General features: G+C 43.9%; 1 protein-coding gene across 2 annotated transcripts in view; it reads left to right on the top strand.

Annotated features, from left to right (window-relative positions):
- The first annotated feature begins 560 nt into the window (after nucleotides 1–560).
- The window catches only part of LOC124208233 (potassium voltage-gated channel protein Shaw-like), a 32,435-nt gene continuing 15,758 nt past the window's right edge, over nucleotides 561–17,237 (top strand). The window contains exons 1-3 of one of the 2 annotated variants that reach the window (XM_046605999.1): nucleotides 561–849; nucleotides 13,197–14,223; nucleotides 16,164–16,281. In XM_046605999.1, the coding sequence (XP_046461955.1) occupies nucleotides 13,964–14,223; nucleotides 16,164–16,281 (378 nt within the window). In that variant the 5' untranslated portion in view covers nucleotides 561–849; nucleotides 13,197–13,963. The remainder of the gene's footprint in view (nucleotides 850–13,196; nucleotides 14,224–16,163; nucleotides 16,282–17,237) is intronic. The other variant, XM_046606001.1, reaches the window with a different exon arrangement.

The following is a 17,237-nucleotide window of genomic DNA, read 5'->3' as shown; positions in this document are numbered from 1 at the left end:
CTTTCTTTCTTTTATTTTTTCCTCGTCCGTTTTTAGCAAAGGCCAGGAGACGCCATCGAGTGTCTTTTTCCCGAAAAGAAATAGAGAAAAAGAAAATAAATAAATCCCGATGTTCACATGGACACTTGTCTCCCCCAACATGGACGCTACATTCTAGGTTACGTTTCCCTCGAGAGCGGTTGTTTCTGTCATCGATGAAAGCTTTTCAAGCTAGGAAACTTAAATAAAAGAATAGTTTATATATCGGCTGACACATTGCTGAGGTCTGCTCAGACGTTATATAGCTGCGATATTATGGAAAATGGAAGACAAAATCCAACAAAACATAATTTTTTTGATTAGATGAAAGTATTCCGTTGTTCCGAATTAAAAATTTCATGACGAAAAAAGCTTCTTTCGAGATTATTCCATTTAAATGGTTTCAATATTTAAAATTAATCCTAAATCTCGAGAAAATCAATACAAAAAAAAAATAATTAATGAACCTAAATCAAAATGACCGATCTGGCAATACGATTCAAATTTCGAGTTGGTGTTCAATCGCCATTGGCTTTATTTCTACCTGCTGTCGTCTGCTGCATCGAGAACTTTCAGTCGAACAAAGCAATGGCGTAGTCGCGTGGTCTGTGCCTCTGTGGTCGCGTGAAAAATTGTGCCGTTTTTTCCCTGAACAAGTTGCCACACAATCAAGATAAAAAGATGTGCATTTGCAAACTGGCCATGGCTGAGAGATTTGATGAGAGATTGAACTGATTTCATCAAACGTGGCACGGCAGTCCCCCAACATGTGACCGAAAACTCATGGCGCCCAAAAAATGGAGGATCCATCATTTTTCTCGAGCTAATATGGTAAGTGGCTATTTCTCATTGTTGACCCAACTATTTGCCTGGCCGGCAGCCATCCGTCTCGGTCCAAGTTGTGAGCTGCTCGTTAGTTAGAGCGAATTTCCTACTCTGTGCATGCACGTGAAAACTAAGTTGGTTCAATCAGCATCGACACGACAAACCGTTGGCGGTCACACAGCAGAGAACCCAACAACAAAATTCAAAGTTTCTTTTTTTTTTTCGTAAAACAAATCTAATTGATCTGATGATGTTCACACGTGGGAATGTCGACGTACCTTTGATTATTGGACCCAAGTTTCTATCGAGTTTTTTCTTTGTTGTTTTTTCTTTCGCCGGAATCAAATCAAAATCCCGAAATGTGCTCAGATCCGGCGTGGGTGGAGCCTAACGTTCGATAGGTTGACTGCGTTGTCCATCACAAACTTGTGTGTGTGTGTATGTTCTCTTTGTTAACAAAGTTTGGCTGTAATTGAACCTGACAACTGCGCTTATAGTCTATACAACTGCCGACTGTTTGACGGAAAATTAACTTTCGGCCAAAAGTTTTCGGCCATTGCTCTCGTCCTGTTTTTCGTGCATTGAATCATCTCGGCCATCATTTATATCCCGTTTAGATATATATTTGTTCGCCTACACACATTTCCTTGTCTTTTTTCGGCTTGTTTCTACGTCGTCGTCGTCGACGACATCGTCCCTTTTTCGTGATTGGCACGCGACAATCTCGTCCGACTTTTCTCTTGTCTCCCGGCTAGGAGATCTGCTGCTGCCTTCGCTTTGTGTAATAATACATCACGGAAAACGACAATAACTTTTGGCCATTGGCGTTCTCTCCCTCTCTCTCGCATATGAGACTTTGGCTGTGTGTGTGTGTGTGTAAAACAAGACCGGAGCGGGCTGACGTGACTAGATTTTCATCCTAGCCCCAATGTCAAGGTAGTAGATCTATGTGCTAGCCTAGTATAGACATCAGTTTAGGAGCCCAGGAACTTGGCTAAGGAACATGGAGGAGCCTAAAACATGCATGGCAGGGAAGCAGAGAGTATTGTATACTACTGGGCTTTTGGGCTGGGGCTCATCCATCTTCCATTCTCCCTCCACTTCTATTCTATGTTTCTGGCTCCGGTAATTGGCATCTTCTTGAGGTGCAGAGAGAGAGAGAGAGGATAGATATATCTGTCTAGAATTGTACAGTATAAGAAACCGGTTTAGAGACTTTTGTGTGAGTTTGTCTGTTTCTTTTTTCGCTTGTTTTATTCCGTACATTGAGAGAATGAGCTCTTATTACGTGTGGAACTGGCATTCCGTGGAATAGGAGCAGCGGCAAAAAGGACTTTTTTTCTCTCCTCCTTTTCCGGTGGGTGGTGGGTGGGTTGGAGGAGGAGGCCCGGAATTACACGGGAAGATTCGCCTCTTTTGTTCTCTCATTTCTGGCGTCGCTCCGCTGGGAGATTTCTAATAAATTGGATGAGATGCTCCTGAAACTCCTCTTCTCTCTTATCCAAAGACTTTTTTCTTTTAGACGTGCGTTTTGTTTGTGTACACACACACGTACACACACACGTCGAGTTGGAGGGGTGGGCGCGTATGTCTATAATACACCAGACGACACACACACACTTTGCCGGCTGCTAATAACTCTTTTTCTATAGTTGTGTGTGTAGTATTTTCCCCGGCTGAGCTTCGTCAACGTCGCACATATATCCGGCAATACGAGACAAACACACGCACACACACACGGGGCTTTTGGGAGCCAGAAGGAAGGGTGAGAGAGATACGTGAGTCGAGTATGTGCTGGGGGTGGATGTATCTATAACATTAAGGATTTTTCTGTCTTTCTTTATTTCCTCCCCCTCCGTGATGATGATGATGATGATGGGATTCTTATTCTTTTGTTTTTTTTCTCTCTAATCCTCACAACTCGGTTTCTTTTTTTGGAGTGGGGAGTTGGTTTTTTCAATGATTTCGTTGATGTCACGTAATAAAAGAATACTCCCGTTGTGTGTCGATTCTTGGTCGGGATAGCTCCTCCTTACCCGCCCCGGATGAATAAGGACATTTTCCGCTTGGCCAGTAAGATTCACTTTTCTTTTTAACTCTTTTAAAGTTCTCAAAGTCGATCCGATTTCGCTCTGGTATTTCTAATTATTTGATTCGGTTTTTTTTTCCAACTCGTGATCTTTTGGGTTGGGCCTATGCTCGACAGAGCGAAATCTCGCCCAGCTGTCTTTTCCATCATCCGTTCCTGTTTGTTTCTTGGAATGAGATGAGATAAATAAAAAAAAAATCTGATGGCCGCCATGCGTCTAGAGCCCTCCCGTTCGTGAATAGTTGAAGCGGGAGAGAGAGAAGGACCGCGAAGCGCTGCTATTTCTCACACACAAAGTAGTCGGGAGCTATAGGGAAGGCTGCTGGGGCTTTTGCCCGGCTTGGTTGACTGTGCTGGATGTGATGGTTGCGGGGAAGAATCAATTTGAGGGGGAGCCCAAGGAGTAGGAGTAGGAGCGTGATGGAGACCGTGCTAGAGAGGATCGAATGGAATCAAAACAAGATGCGATTAGCGCTCTCTGGCCGCCGCCGCCGCCGCCTTTCCTTTATTTATTTTTTCCCTCCCACCGACGCCCGACGACGCTCGGTGAAATGAGACAACATGTCACGAATTTCGGGTGGGACGTAAAGACGCCGCCGCCGCCGCTCGTCTACTACAATATCGTCGTCGTAATCCGGTAGAGCCGCCGGAGCCGCGTTTATTTTGGCCCGGGATCTATTGTCAAAGTGCTGCTGGTTGGCTGGCCAGACCGCCACTCGTTTTCAATGTCCCCCCCCCCCCTCCTCCTTTGCTTGGCGGATGACAGTGACGGCTGGATGCAATCGATGGTTGATCTTCTTCTTCTCCTTGTGCTGATGGATCCATCCGGCCACACGAGAAAGTATCAAAAGTCCCTTGACGACAGCAGACGACATCAGAGAGAAACGTCTGTCCAGCTCCAGCCATTCCCACCCACCCAATCTATATAGGCCGGCGCTTGATTCTTTTCTGGTCTCTTCTTATTATATTATGTCATCCGCCTTTTCTTTCTTACTCTTTTTTTTTGGTTGGGGGGGCGTGACCAAAGACAAATGTTGTCGCAAGCCGGAATTTATGGTGATTTACTTTCGGCAGTGACGAAACAGAAAATCCACTCGCGGGAAATCTCATTTTTCTTTTCTTTTTTTTTCTATTCCGCCGTTATGGCCGTCTCGCCGATTTTATACGCACGACTTCCCGGGCGAAGGAAGAACAAAAAAAGCAACTCCATACATCCGCTGATCACGCTACCGCGCCCTTGTAGAAGAAGTCTATTTTGCCTTTCCTGCTGTTATCAGCACAAGATGGGGGAGGGTAGAGAAGAAATCACAATGTAAACCACGCCCCGTATGTATACATACGAATCTTTTGTCTTTTGGGTATTTTTTCTCGCTGATGGGCAAAGCTGCGGGAAAAAAAATAGTGACCGGGCGCCCGCGCGCTTACATGAGCAAAGCTGAGCTAGCCGAGTTGAAGTGTGTGCATGTACTGCAGTGAGGGTTTTTTTTTTTTTTTGGGTTGTTTTTTGGCGTGTTGGCGTGTATTAGACGTCTAAACATGGAGGAGGGAGGATGTTGAAAAGAGCCCCAAAGAAGGAAGATTGAGATGTGCGCAGTAGTTGCGTAACGGGGCGCGGTCGACGACAATGATCCAATCTGGCCAGGCGCGCTATAGGAGCAAAACTCGTTGCGTTGATCCTTTTTGACCGCGTCAAGAAAGCGGAAACAAATCGAATCAAGTCCCACGAAAATTTGACCCAAAAAAAAAGAAAAATCCCGCGGGATTCAATTCAGCCAAAATAAATGGGGGGCCGCAGAATAATCACAGGCAGTGCACGGACACAAAAGAAGAAGCGGAGCTCTCGTGCGTTTATATGTATATAACTTCCTTTTTGTTATTGCTTCGCAATTCCGTGCTGTCCCATAGCATTTCCGGCCGTATTGTTGAGAGAATCTTGCGGCCTATACATGTACGCATAATATGGGAAAGCTATCGAAAAACCTCGATGCGGCTTCTTCACAAGCTGGGCTGCATCACCAACTATTTCCCGAAATTGTACGGTGGGCCTCTTCGAAATAAATGTGTACACATTTGTTTGCCCCCATCAACATGGGGAGGACTATATCAAATCGTATTTGGATGGGGATTCTTTTTTTTTTCCGGCTTGGAATCTGCGCTCGACATTTTGTCCGATTGCTCTCGCTACATTACGTCGTGCCCAGCAGCTCCCCTCGAACGTCTCTCAAAGCCGCATGTCTTCTCTCCGGTTGTCCGGTAATAGATGTTGTTGTTGTCCTCCTCCTCTATACTAGTTTTTAATAACCTTTTTGCCAGAAATGGGGGGTTTTTCTTATACAGCCGAATTATATTGTCATTATTTTGTCATGGCGATTTTTCTGACAGCTGTTCCTACTTATTTTTCTTACAGACAACAATTCCAAGAGCATCTTTTTTTTTTAAATCAAATAAAAATCGATAAGAACCGTCGGCCTGTATCTGAAAAAAGAAAGAAAAAGAGTTGATATGATTTTGGGCGAGGGTGATTTACTTGCTGCATCCGTGTGTCTCTCTCTCTCTCTCTGTAGTTGCTGTGTAAGAAAGCGTGGCGGCCATATCATCGGTTCCTCCTTCTTTTTTTAAATGCTGTAAATCCCATCTGGAGTGTATATCTCCGTCGAGGATCATAAATAACGACCGGGAGAGAGAGAGAGAGAGACTATATACAACAACAACGAAGAGGGAAAATATAGAAGAATCCTTTTCTCGTACATGAAAAGAGAGAGATAGGCCGGCCACAACCGGAGCAGCTGCTTTTCTTTTTGTTCCGTCTTGTGTACATCACGAGAGATATGGCTCGAGAGAAAGAAGATGAAGAAAGATATCTTTAAATAAAAAGGAGGATAGAGAGCCATAGATATAGAAAATGCAATGGTGCTGTACAGTATACAGCTTTGGGAGGGGAATGTCCAGCTAGTGGCCATCCATCATCGACACACACACACACACTAGGACTAGGAGCGATGGGGAAAATAAACTTAACGAGTATACAGAGGCTTTCGGTCTGTCCAGCAACAAGTACCATAGACAGACAACTTTTGCTCTTTTTCCACCCAGTCTGGTCAACGAAAAACTCTTCTATCGACTATTGGCTTTTTCCTCTTTTGAATGTGTTTTCCTATTTAGGATCGCCCCCCCCCCTCCTTTTGGCTCTAACCCGGTTGGCTCTGTGACACACACACAGACAATCGGATCGATAAAATAGGCTAGCCGGGGCCAGTCGTTTTCTCTACGTAATACTGGACATGTTTTCTACTTTGCCATGATCCGCACAAAAAAATAAAGATTGGGGGGGATGAAGAGTTTGTACGAGTTTCTATGTGTGATATGAGTATATATCTAGAGCCCATACAATATTGAGAGAAGAAGCTGGTGTGTGTGTGTCAGCAAGATTCAATGTATTATGTACTAGCAATGGGGGTCCCAGCAGCAGCAGCTAAACATCAAATAAACCCCTCTCCGTTTTGTGTGTCCCGACTCCTGCTGCTGCTGCCAGAAATAAAAGAAATGAGAGTCTATATATCTACTAGGCCTGTTGTGTATTTTATTCGCAATAGATGTACAGTCTTTTTCATTGGTTTCCATCATGGCATATCCGAGTAGCTCTCTTTTCCATCTTTCTGATTTTCTCCCTTTTGTTTTGGTTTCGTTTGTTTATTATTTCCTCCATCTTCTTCTTCTATTTTTTACGCGGTCTCCTTCACATCCAGCACAGCAAGTTTCATGTTTTCCGGCACGATGAATCCAAACAGACGAGGGGCGCCCGAATGAAGGGATTTTTTTACACATTCTTATTTGATATTTGTCGTTGCGTTTTTCCTCCTCTTTCTTTTTCTACCCTTTCGAAAAAAGGATATAAAAGGCCGTCCCAGTTTTTATAGACCCGCCACCCCCACCCAAACTATGGGCGCCCGTCGTGTGTTATACTGCTGTTCTGTCGGCAGAGCGTCTTTCGTGACGATCCGGCATATTCCCTTCCGCTTCCGCACCACTCGCTCCACAAATAATAATAATAAAAACGAGAGAGCGCTGGATATATATGGACAAAATGGCCTTCCTCCCATGCATATATGTTGCCTCTTGCTGCTGCTGCTGCTACAGTCCCGGCTTGTCTTTTCTCCCTCTCTCTCGCCAGTTGGGTCGGACACGGTCAAAAATCGATGCCGGGCGGTGTATGTAGGAATAGCACCGACTCTCTCTCTCTTTGGCTGAGCGGCGGCTCAAGTACAAAACGAACATTCAAGACGATTCAAGGAGGACTTAAAGCAACTTGCTTTTCTCTCTCTGTGTCGTCAATAAATGTGCAGGGGGGGGGGGCAGAGCTGTAGGGTACCGACTGCTGTTATCATTTTGGCGAGATGATTCGACTTGTGTGTGTCGTCCTCTGGCCGTCCGTCTCTTAACGATAACATCCCACACACACACTTTCTCTCTCTCTCTCTCATTTGAAGGCAGCGACTTTTGCCATCGCAGTTTCTCTCTCCTCGTTCACCTCGGGTCTATCGATTCCTTATCTACTGGTCTCTTTTAGAGTCCGCGGGAGGAAAAACAAATTTTTATTACGAATCTTCTACCGCGTCTTTTTTTTTCAATTTCTGATTGGATGATTTTTTCTTTTCTATTTTTGTGGCCCGTCTGCTCGTGGAATGAGATCAATATGCCACGTCCAGTCGATCAAGAAAATGTTTGTTGAATCAATACCGTTGATGGGGGGGATCGATCCACCCCGGGAGTCCCGACAAGAGAAAAAAAAAGGACCCGGGCGGGAGGGAAAAAAGAGAGAAGAAGAAAAAAACCAACTGATATTTTTATATATATAGGAAGAAGGAGGGGGGGGGGACGCGAGTTAAGAGCTTCATCAATCTGTGTGCTGCTGCTCTCTGTGCAAATAAAGGAACGCCGTTAGGTTGTCTATACGAGTTCGCCTAGATCCGAGTCGGCTCGGGAGACATGACGAAGGGTGATTATGTTTGAATGACAGGAGCCGTTAAGCAGTTGCTAAGTGGGCGAACGGAGCACCCACCCCAGCAGCGCGACAGCCAGGAGAGGTTCACGCCCGAGTGGGTGGGTCGAGTCCCGCGTTCCTATGCGCTCCTGCAGCAGCAGCAGCAGCTACTCCGCTGCTGTGTGTGTGTGTGTGTGTGTAATCAATGAAAAAGCTCGCCATTTTCATGCGACGAGCTTCTTTATTCAACTTGGGCACGCTCTCACATTTTTATTTTGTTTTTTTCTCATGCAATGTTGTCGAGTTTCATTTCTTGTTGTTCTTTCTTCGGGAGCTGGATCGTGCCGGACAGCCGGCCCGAGTAGGTGGAGCTTATAAATTTTTTTTGTTGTGTCTGGATTTACCGAGAAATCAAGCCAACTCGTTAACACTCACACACATAGTTTAAAACCGTTTTCTTCTTCTTCTTTTTTTTTTTTTGGTTTGAAAGAATCCTGTTGAACTTTCATTCCGGCCGTATATACGTAATCAAAAGCCAAAGTTGCTGCTGCTGTTATTGATAGAGTCTTGGGGGTAAATAAATTTGAAACGGCAAACACACACGGCTCGCGCGGGTCGAGTGAAAAACACGGGAAAGAAAAAATAAAAGAGATCTTGGGCGTTTTCTAAATATAAGCGCCCCCTCTCTCCCGCCACTTAATATAACAAGTGACGGTGCCGTCATCCGTGAGCGCACAGGAGCATCACCGGGTGAGCGGAACTTGCCGGGGATAGCGGAAATAAGAAAATGATAACGAACGGGCGTGCGACGAAAAGGAGAGCCCAGATTTGAAACTTGCCAAGTGGCAAGTGACATTTAAACTTTCAAACGTCCGCGCGCCGCCCGCCCCATCGTCAACTTTGCTGTTAATAACATCAAGCCCCTCCCACCGACCCGGCACACGTTCGGAGTAGCTGCAGAACACGGGTCCAACTTTTACTCCTCAATTTGGTTGCTCTCGAACATTGTTTTTTTTTTTTGGTTTGACTTGTCACTTGAACTGCTGTAAACGATCAGACGAGCCAACCAACACTTTGGGGAAAAAGTAGAAGAGTTTTTGATTGCGTTTTCTTTAAGTTTTTTGGCAGCTGATGGGCTAATGATGATGAAGGAGAAATCCACGTCATCCGGGGGCATCGAGTCTCCAACTTTCTTTTTTTTTTGGATGGGGGTTGGAATCTGATCAATACGAACCGGTTTCTATTGAGCTGGAGATTTTTAATTATTTCGTCTGGAATTAATAGAGTTTTAATCTCTCAAGTCATGGAGCTCGACGACCCCGACGACTGAAAAGCCGCAATATCATAAATACGAATGTGAAATGTGTGACAGTAAACGGGGAGAATCGATAGGGATTGGCATTGCGCTCGCGCTATGAAATCCCTAGCATGCTTTGATCCAGTTCCAATCGAAACTCAAATAATTGATTAATCCGTCGTGTCAAATCGAAAGTTTTTCTTTTTTTTTCCTTGAAATTTTGAGGAATCGTCCATTTAGGAATGTCTTCATTATTCTTCACAAAAGAGATTCCATTGGACAATCGAATGCGAATGCCGAATTTTTCAATCGTGAAAAACGTCTAGTCATATCCTACCGCGAAACTCTTTTCATTTGAACTTAAACGAATCGACTGATTTGAAATTTGACGAGCGACGAATGGAACGTTTTCAAACCTTCGCCAACTCAAATCACCAACGTTAATTTAAACAAAATGTTGTTGTTTCACGGGCCCACACGTCTTATCCTTCGATACCGAATCGGGTCCCTTTTTCTTTAAATGTCGCTGTTTATTCCCCCCATACGAGTAATTGTTTTACAAAATCGATCAAGCCAACTAACGCAGCCTTAAAGCCAAATATCAGGTCCCGGAGATATTTGCTAAGGTCAAGACGATGAAGCAACCGACTAACGATCAAGACTAATGATTCACGCAGGTGGTACGGAGAACAAACGAGGGAACCTACGTCATGCCTAGCGGGGGTCAGTGACTCCTTGTATTTCATTTTTTTCTTTCTTTTCTTTGTCACTAATTCAACATGGGCTTGATGATTAATTCATTTCACTTTGAAAATCAATTGTCTTATCTGGAGTTATTGCAATCAAGTTTCTGTTTTTTTTTTAAATAACATTTTCTATAATCGCTTTGAAAATGTTGTTCCTTGTGATTCAAGTCACATGTGCATTTTTTCTTGATTTTTGTCTCCAGAAAGTTCGACTTCTACTTGTTGAACGTGGAGCTCGGCCAGTGTGAGGGAAAAGTATTGATCTCGTTGTGGCACTCTGACGCGCGCCATTGAATTCAAATTCGACTATAACATCAAAGAAGAGCTTTAACGAATTAATTAAGCGATTGCTTACCAACGCCTGACTCTAGCCATGAAAGGCGTCGGTCTATATATTTAATTGCTTTGCCATCTCAATTAATGGATGCCCCCTCGTTTAATATTGGGAAACGCAATTATTTTAGTTGCGCATTGTTGCTGTGCTCGTCATTTTTGCGGTGCCCTATCGATATCAATGCAAACCACGCCAATTTATCAAACAGGGCTGGTTTACAATGAAATCTAACCTTTTATTGGAAAAGAGGTCGACTGGATGGAATGAACATTACGTCGACTAGGGTGTAGAGGTACCGGGAGGTATAAGCCGTAGCCTCAGGGCTAGGTAAAAAATGGTTTATTTTGCGTCAACGAAATTCTTCTTGCAGTTGATGATTTTCCGCTGATAACTTTTTAACCAAATGAAACAGCGTACATTTAAAAAATGAGCTATGGTAATTTCAGAATTACGCATAAATACTTGTAATATTTATGTTAATCGTGTTAAAGGCAGAAATGGTGAACTTGACTGGCGAATCAAATGTTCACATACGCACTCTAACACATGCGAAACTTTAAAAAATTTCATTTTATTTTAATCAATTGAGAGTTACTTGCTGTTAGAAGTGATTGACCAGTCCAGACATGACAAGGCCGGTCATGACAAGACGATTGGTCACTTTTGGGAGTGATTATTCGTTTTGCACAATCGGAAAAGGATCTTTCCTTCCATCGTTCGATGCACAAGTAACTCTTTGCTTCGACGAAGCAATCGCAATCGTGTAGATAATGAACGTTTCCAAAGTGTTATGCGTGATAGTGGACCGGTCGCTCTTGCTTCTACTAGGAATTTCCCAAATAGTTGACACGACCGTAATCAACATCACACTTTTGATTCTACGCGATGCTAATGACAAAGTTCATTCTTAGAAATCCGTCATTTTCCATTGAAAAACAAAGTATTGATGAAAGTAGATAGTTCAGGGAAAATTGGCTGCTAGGAAAACGGTCTATGTTGCTGGTAGCAGTCTGAATACAAGGCAGGCCCGATGCGTTACGTAACATACTTTGAACAAACGCCGTCAAACTATACAAGACAAGAAGAGGGAGAAAGAAAGCACAACTAAGGGAAAACTTGATGAGATTTTCTTAGAAATTGAGCATTTTTCTTTCAATGTCGTAACCAACAAAGAAATTTAAGTGAAGTAACGCGAAATTGGCAGCACGAAATGGCATTTGCAGCGCGTTCCCCCCTCACATCTCATCATCTTTGACATTTGTATCATTCAGTCAGCTCTATTCTATCAAGTTCCATTTCGTCTTTTTTTTTTTTTCAATCTGAATAACCTGAGAATGGGCGTATTATCAACAGTTCAGCAATCGGCCGCATTAGTAGCACGTATTATGCTCACTGTGAAAATGTCATTGGATCGATTGTGGTCCTTTGATTAACAGAGTAGCGGAGGGGTATTGATTTCCTATTGATTCATCCCTATATAATTAGTTTGCCCGTGTGGAACATCTGCTTTTCCAACAGTGAACATTGTTAACCTTCTGCCAGCAAGGCGAGCCTTAAAAAGAAATGTTGGATTTCGATATATCTAGACACTGATTGTGCTCAGTTTACTCGTCCGATTTCACCAATTACTCGGCAGAGTATGCAGTGTTTATAAGGAGTTACAATTTAAGTTTCAAGTATTCGGGAATCGATGGTTGTTATGCGCGCGGACTTCGGTGAATTCTAAATGAACATTTTGTCATTGTCAGAATGAGTTCCCCAACCGAAGCGTAATCAACTCAACGAATTCCACCAGTAGGCGATACAATAGGAAATAAAATCAAGAATTAAAACATTCTCTATGTGTAAACTAAGAAGATGTATTCATACGGCTAAAAGTAGCTGCATCAACTCTCGTAATCGATTGATCCGAATTATTTCCTTTCAAATCGACGCTTTTTAAAGAGTTAATGAAAGTTCATTGTTCTAACGTTTGCTTTTAGCCTTGGTAATAAGGCACGGGCTTCATTTTTTCTGGTCTGCAACAAAAATCGATCAAAGTTTCTTCCTTTTTATCTTTTCAACTTTTGGAGAAAGTAACTGGGGGAAGAAAAAAAGTCTGGTAGCTAAACTTGAATTATTTCTTCTCTGCATATTAACTATTGCAACTGTTACACGGCTGCCCCGGTAGGTCTTTTTAACATTATCGGAAGCCCCCCTAAAAATGGATCGATAAAACGACGACGGTGGCACATGAATAACGAAAACGACAAGTGGAGTGTGTACAAGCTTCATTTTGAGAGCTCACAGTCCGAATATGTTGAATCCGCCACGGCCTTTCCCACAACCATTTTTTCGCCTTTTTTTTGTGTGTCCACAGTATTTTCTGTTTAGCGACAGCTATTCGTTCTTGTTTGAAATGTGGCGAGCGTCGCGACGTCGTGTACTTTTTTTTCTTTCTCTTTCGGGGGGGTCTGTCCCCCTAGTCTGTGCGGGATGTAAGTCATCAAGGATGCCGATCTCGTCGCCGGGATTCTCGCCAAGAGTGGATGAGCGATGCTAACAGCACGGACACTCCCACTCTGCCGCCGCACTCTCCAATCCGAAAATAGGCGACAGGAAATTGTTCCGACTTCCATGAATCAAAAAAAAAAAAAAGAGGAGACAACAACCCAAAAAGAAACTAAAATGTTTGACATGTCGTAAGCTGGCTACTTGATAAAAGGAACACAGCATCTTACAGCACCTCCCCAGGCCCCTCAACCGTCTTTGACGCCAATAAATCTCAATTCTTACGTCAATTGGCCGATTGCTCAATCGTCGTTCGATTGCCTTTTTTTGTTTTTTGAAAATCGCGCCAAAAACGTTTAATTTTTGAATTTTGATTTCCACGTTTCTAATGTTTCTATTTCTCTTTTTTGTTATAGATTGGAAATCGTCGGAGCGGAAGCCAAGGGAGAAGAAGAAGAGAGAAAGGACAATGGAGTCGACTCGTAATGACGTCGCCGTCGTTTGACATTATCGTCAACCAACGGGAGCCCCCCTCCCCGGACTTTCTCTCTTGTTCGATCATCAGGAGTCGGTGAGCGGAGAATCATCGGATAACAACGCAACCAAACCTCGTCGCCCGCTAGACTGGCCATCGAAGCTCTTCTCCTATCCCTCTCCGTGGTTTTCTATGGACGACGGATACTACGTTGGTAGGGTGGTGGATGTCGGTGGTTACAAATCACTTTCCATTCAAAGGGAAGAATCGTCCAAAGACCGTGGAATGGGTCTTTGATTGTTGTGAATCCAAAAGGAAGGAAACAAAAGAAAGAAGAAGAAGCCAAGACGGAGCGAACCAAAAAAATACGATCGATTGGGAAAAAGAAGAGATGAAGATGATGGAGACTCGTGTCCTCTCTTGGTCGTGACGATGTTCTCCAAGTGAGTCGCTTTTGTCAAAACAAAGTAGCAACTGTCCACCCTCATCAAGAACCAATCAAATCTCCTCTCTAAATTCGATCTGGCCATCCAGTTAACCGGAGTAAAAAAAAACCAAGATTGATTCTTTGAGTGATTTTGTGTTTGTCCAAGTGTTCCAAATTATCAACCAGAAACATCTGCTCTTCCCCAACCCCCAACAGAAAGAAAGAAAAAAAAAATTCAGCGACGAATCAGTTGGGCGGGTTACGGAACTGTCTAAAAGCTGATGCCCGTCAAGAGCCGGCCGAGTGATCTGCAGGTGGTGACGTCGCCGTATTCCGTATTCAGCACGATGGACGCGGAAAATCGGGTGGTGCTCAACTGCGGCGGCATCCGCCACGAAACGTACAAGGCTACGCTGAAGAAGATTCCGGCTACGAGGCTCTCTAGGCTGACTGAGGCCCTGGCCAACTACGACCCCATTCTCAACGAGTACTTCTTCGACCGGCATCCAGGCGTCTTTGCACAAGTCCTCAACTATTACAGGTCCATTTACTTTCATATCCTTAATGTGTATGCTTCCGCCCAGGGCCGGGTCCCCACCCACTTAAAAGTCTACTGCACGTAATAACTTGATCATCAAATAACTCTGGCCGGCTGGCTGGGATGGGCTGGGCTGGCCCGTCGCTTTGACGTAGATGAATGTCGTTTTGTAATTCCCTCAAAGTTAATCCCAGACATTATCAATTCACTCGGGCATACGAGCCATGGTATATAAAGAATCGTTTTCCAACTGATTGTCAACGGGGGGCGTGTCCGTCGTCTTCCATTAGGATTACGTCAACGACGGCCCTCGCCCAAAAAACCGAAAAAAAAGTTTTTTTAAAAGGACCGTTTATTTTTTTCCGAGAAAAAATTAAGTAGAAGATGATAAAAAAAGAAGAAGTGTGTAGTAAGGATAGAGTATCTGTAGATAGAAGAGCTTCTCCTGTTATCTAGACGCCCATTTTTTGTGTGGCGGTGATGTTACATCATCGGGAATCGTTAGACACTGGGCGGCCATTACTATAACATCTCGCTCCCTACTATTTGATGGCCTCTCTCACTATACAGTATACGGTGGAAGCCTTTTCGCCGCATCTAATCTATGTAGCAGCTGAACTAATTAGGAGCCAGACGATAGGACTCGTCAAATAATAATAAAAAAGAAGAGAAAAAAAAACACACAGAGAGACGAGCGGGACCGGTCCCCCCACCCCTTTTCCCGGAGAAAAGGGATCCTTATCCATCATCAACGTGTATTATGTACTATAGTATTACGTCTTTCTCTCTCTCACTATAACAGTAATACGAGTAGTGGTGGTGGTAGTAGTAGTAGTGCCGTAGTATAGTCTAGAGATATCTATTATACATGTAAGTACATCATCTAAATTTTATGCGATAGCGAGGAGCGGACGATGCTTGATGTATGCGGCGAATGTCTAAAGAGGAAGAAGATGTTAGACGTGGGAGGAAGAACAAAATAAAAAAAAGATCTTAATGGTCATACATATAAAAACAAAAAGGGTAGGAGCCAGCCTGGGCACTGGGGAGCGCCGAGCGGCCAAAAGGAAACGGACCGACTTGAATTCCCTCTCTACCCCCAAGCACCGGACTACCCTGTGTACACATTTATGGAAGTGTATAGCCGGCCATCGATATTGATTAACCATCAAGTCCAATCGTGGAAATAAGAAGAAGAGGAGGCCCTGGCGTGGATGACAATCTAATACCAGCAGCAACTTGCCACGAAGAAAGTTTCCGTCTTTAATATACAGCCGAACAAGAAAAGAATGAAATAGCTGGACGGGAGACCCTCGCCGGTCATCATCATCATCATCACGATGTCCCTCAAGTCCCTTTATTCTTTCTCCATTTGACGAGAAGGGCCGGCAATGTCCAAGTTTCTTTTCTTTCTTTTATTTTGTTACTGTTTCGTTAGGAGAAATCACAATAACGACTTGAAATGGTTGTTTTTGTTCAGGCGGCTGCTCCTAGACAGATAAAAGGGCTCGAGGTGGGCTCGGCTCCTGGCCAAGAGAGAGAGAGAAAAAGGAGAAAGGCAGTTTATTTTTCTCAATGGTTAGGATTGTCGAGACAGTTGAAGATCTATAGTCTCAGTCACGGAGAAAAAGAAACAAATAAATCAAATGGTGGATGGCCGTCGTCGTCGTCGCTCCACAGCCGATTTTTCATTACAATGGGGGCGAGAGAGAGAGAGAGAGAAGAAATAAATGAACCGCGAGAACTCGTTCGATCTTCCATGGGTGCAAAACCTTTCGCCTGCTTGGAAGCGTTGAAATTAATTAATTGCGTTGCAAGATGTTTGATTGCGGTGGTTGAATATTGAATCACAGTCTGCGCCATTTAGATACAAACGCAATATTAATAATAATAATAATAATAATAATAATAATAATAATGTGATGCATTTTGGCGTGTTGCAGAACGGGGAAGCTTCACTACCCGACCGACGTCTGCGGACCCCTTTTCGAAGAGGAACTGGAATTCTGGGGATTGGACTCCAATCAAGTGGAGCCCTGCTGCTGGATGACCTACACTTCGGTACGCATACACCCACCCACCTACTACTATTACCCCAAAACTAATTAAACATTCACAGATATATTCCCCTTTTTTTATTTGTTTAATTATGATTTTTGGGGAGTAAAGGCATTCCGAGTTATTTGATCGATTCGTCTATTGTCTGAGAGTGACACGTCGATTGCCGCGTCATCATGTCAAGAACGCTCGATTGAGAACGAGAGCAAGGGGGTTGACGTGAAACTGGAGGAATCTAGCCGCAATATATATCCTTTTGATTGGATTACAGCATTTTGTTTCGGGACGGGAGGGGAGAGAAACGCGGGGATCGATCGTCGAGTCCCGGCCCCGCCCACCTCCTCTTTCACCGGGAAAGTAGAACGAAATTTTTGGCAGCAGAGAAATTTATGCGACGGGACATTGTGTCGATTGCCATTCAGTCCGACGTGGGTCTCTCCCATCCATCCGACCGATTGCGATTCTCCAACACTTCCCAGAAGAGAAGAACCTCAAATGGAGGAAGAAGTGGCTAATAACCTTGCTCGCTCGGATGGAAAAAGGAAAAAGAAAATTCATTAGTGGAACCTTGCCTCTCTCTCCCTTCTCCCATTGGCTGGTGAGAGGAATCCTCCGCCCAAAAAAGAAAAACTAAACTCCAGGACAAACTGGTGAATCTCTCATCTTCTTCTACCTATTCCAACCACTGTGGTTATATATATACTTTCCGGCTGGTTGCAATCAATGGAAATTAGCGCCAGGGTGAACTGGTAAAAAAAGGAATTGGTGAATTTGGGTTTTTCTTTTGGTCAGATCCGCTCCGGAAGAACGTCAGGGCTTTCATTATCTATCCAAGCTTGGGCATCGAGCCGTGGTTATGTATATAAGATCCAGAAGGCGAATAAGTAACTATTAGACTCGTTACTTACTACTACTACCCGAGTTTCGATTCGGTTTGCTGGCGCGGTGATTGAATTTGT

The sequence above is a fragment of the Daphnia pulex genome, chromosome 11, assembly GCF_021134715.1.
Source record: "Daphnia pulex isolate KAP4 chromosome 11, ASM2113471v1".
Lineage (NCBI taxonomy): Eukaryota > Metazoa > Arthropoda > Branchiopoda > Diplostraca > Daphniidae > Daphnia > Daphnia pulex.
This window is presented reverse-complemented; position numbering and strand designations above follow the sequence as displayed.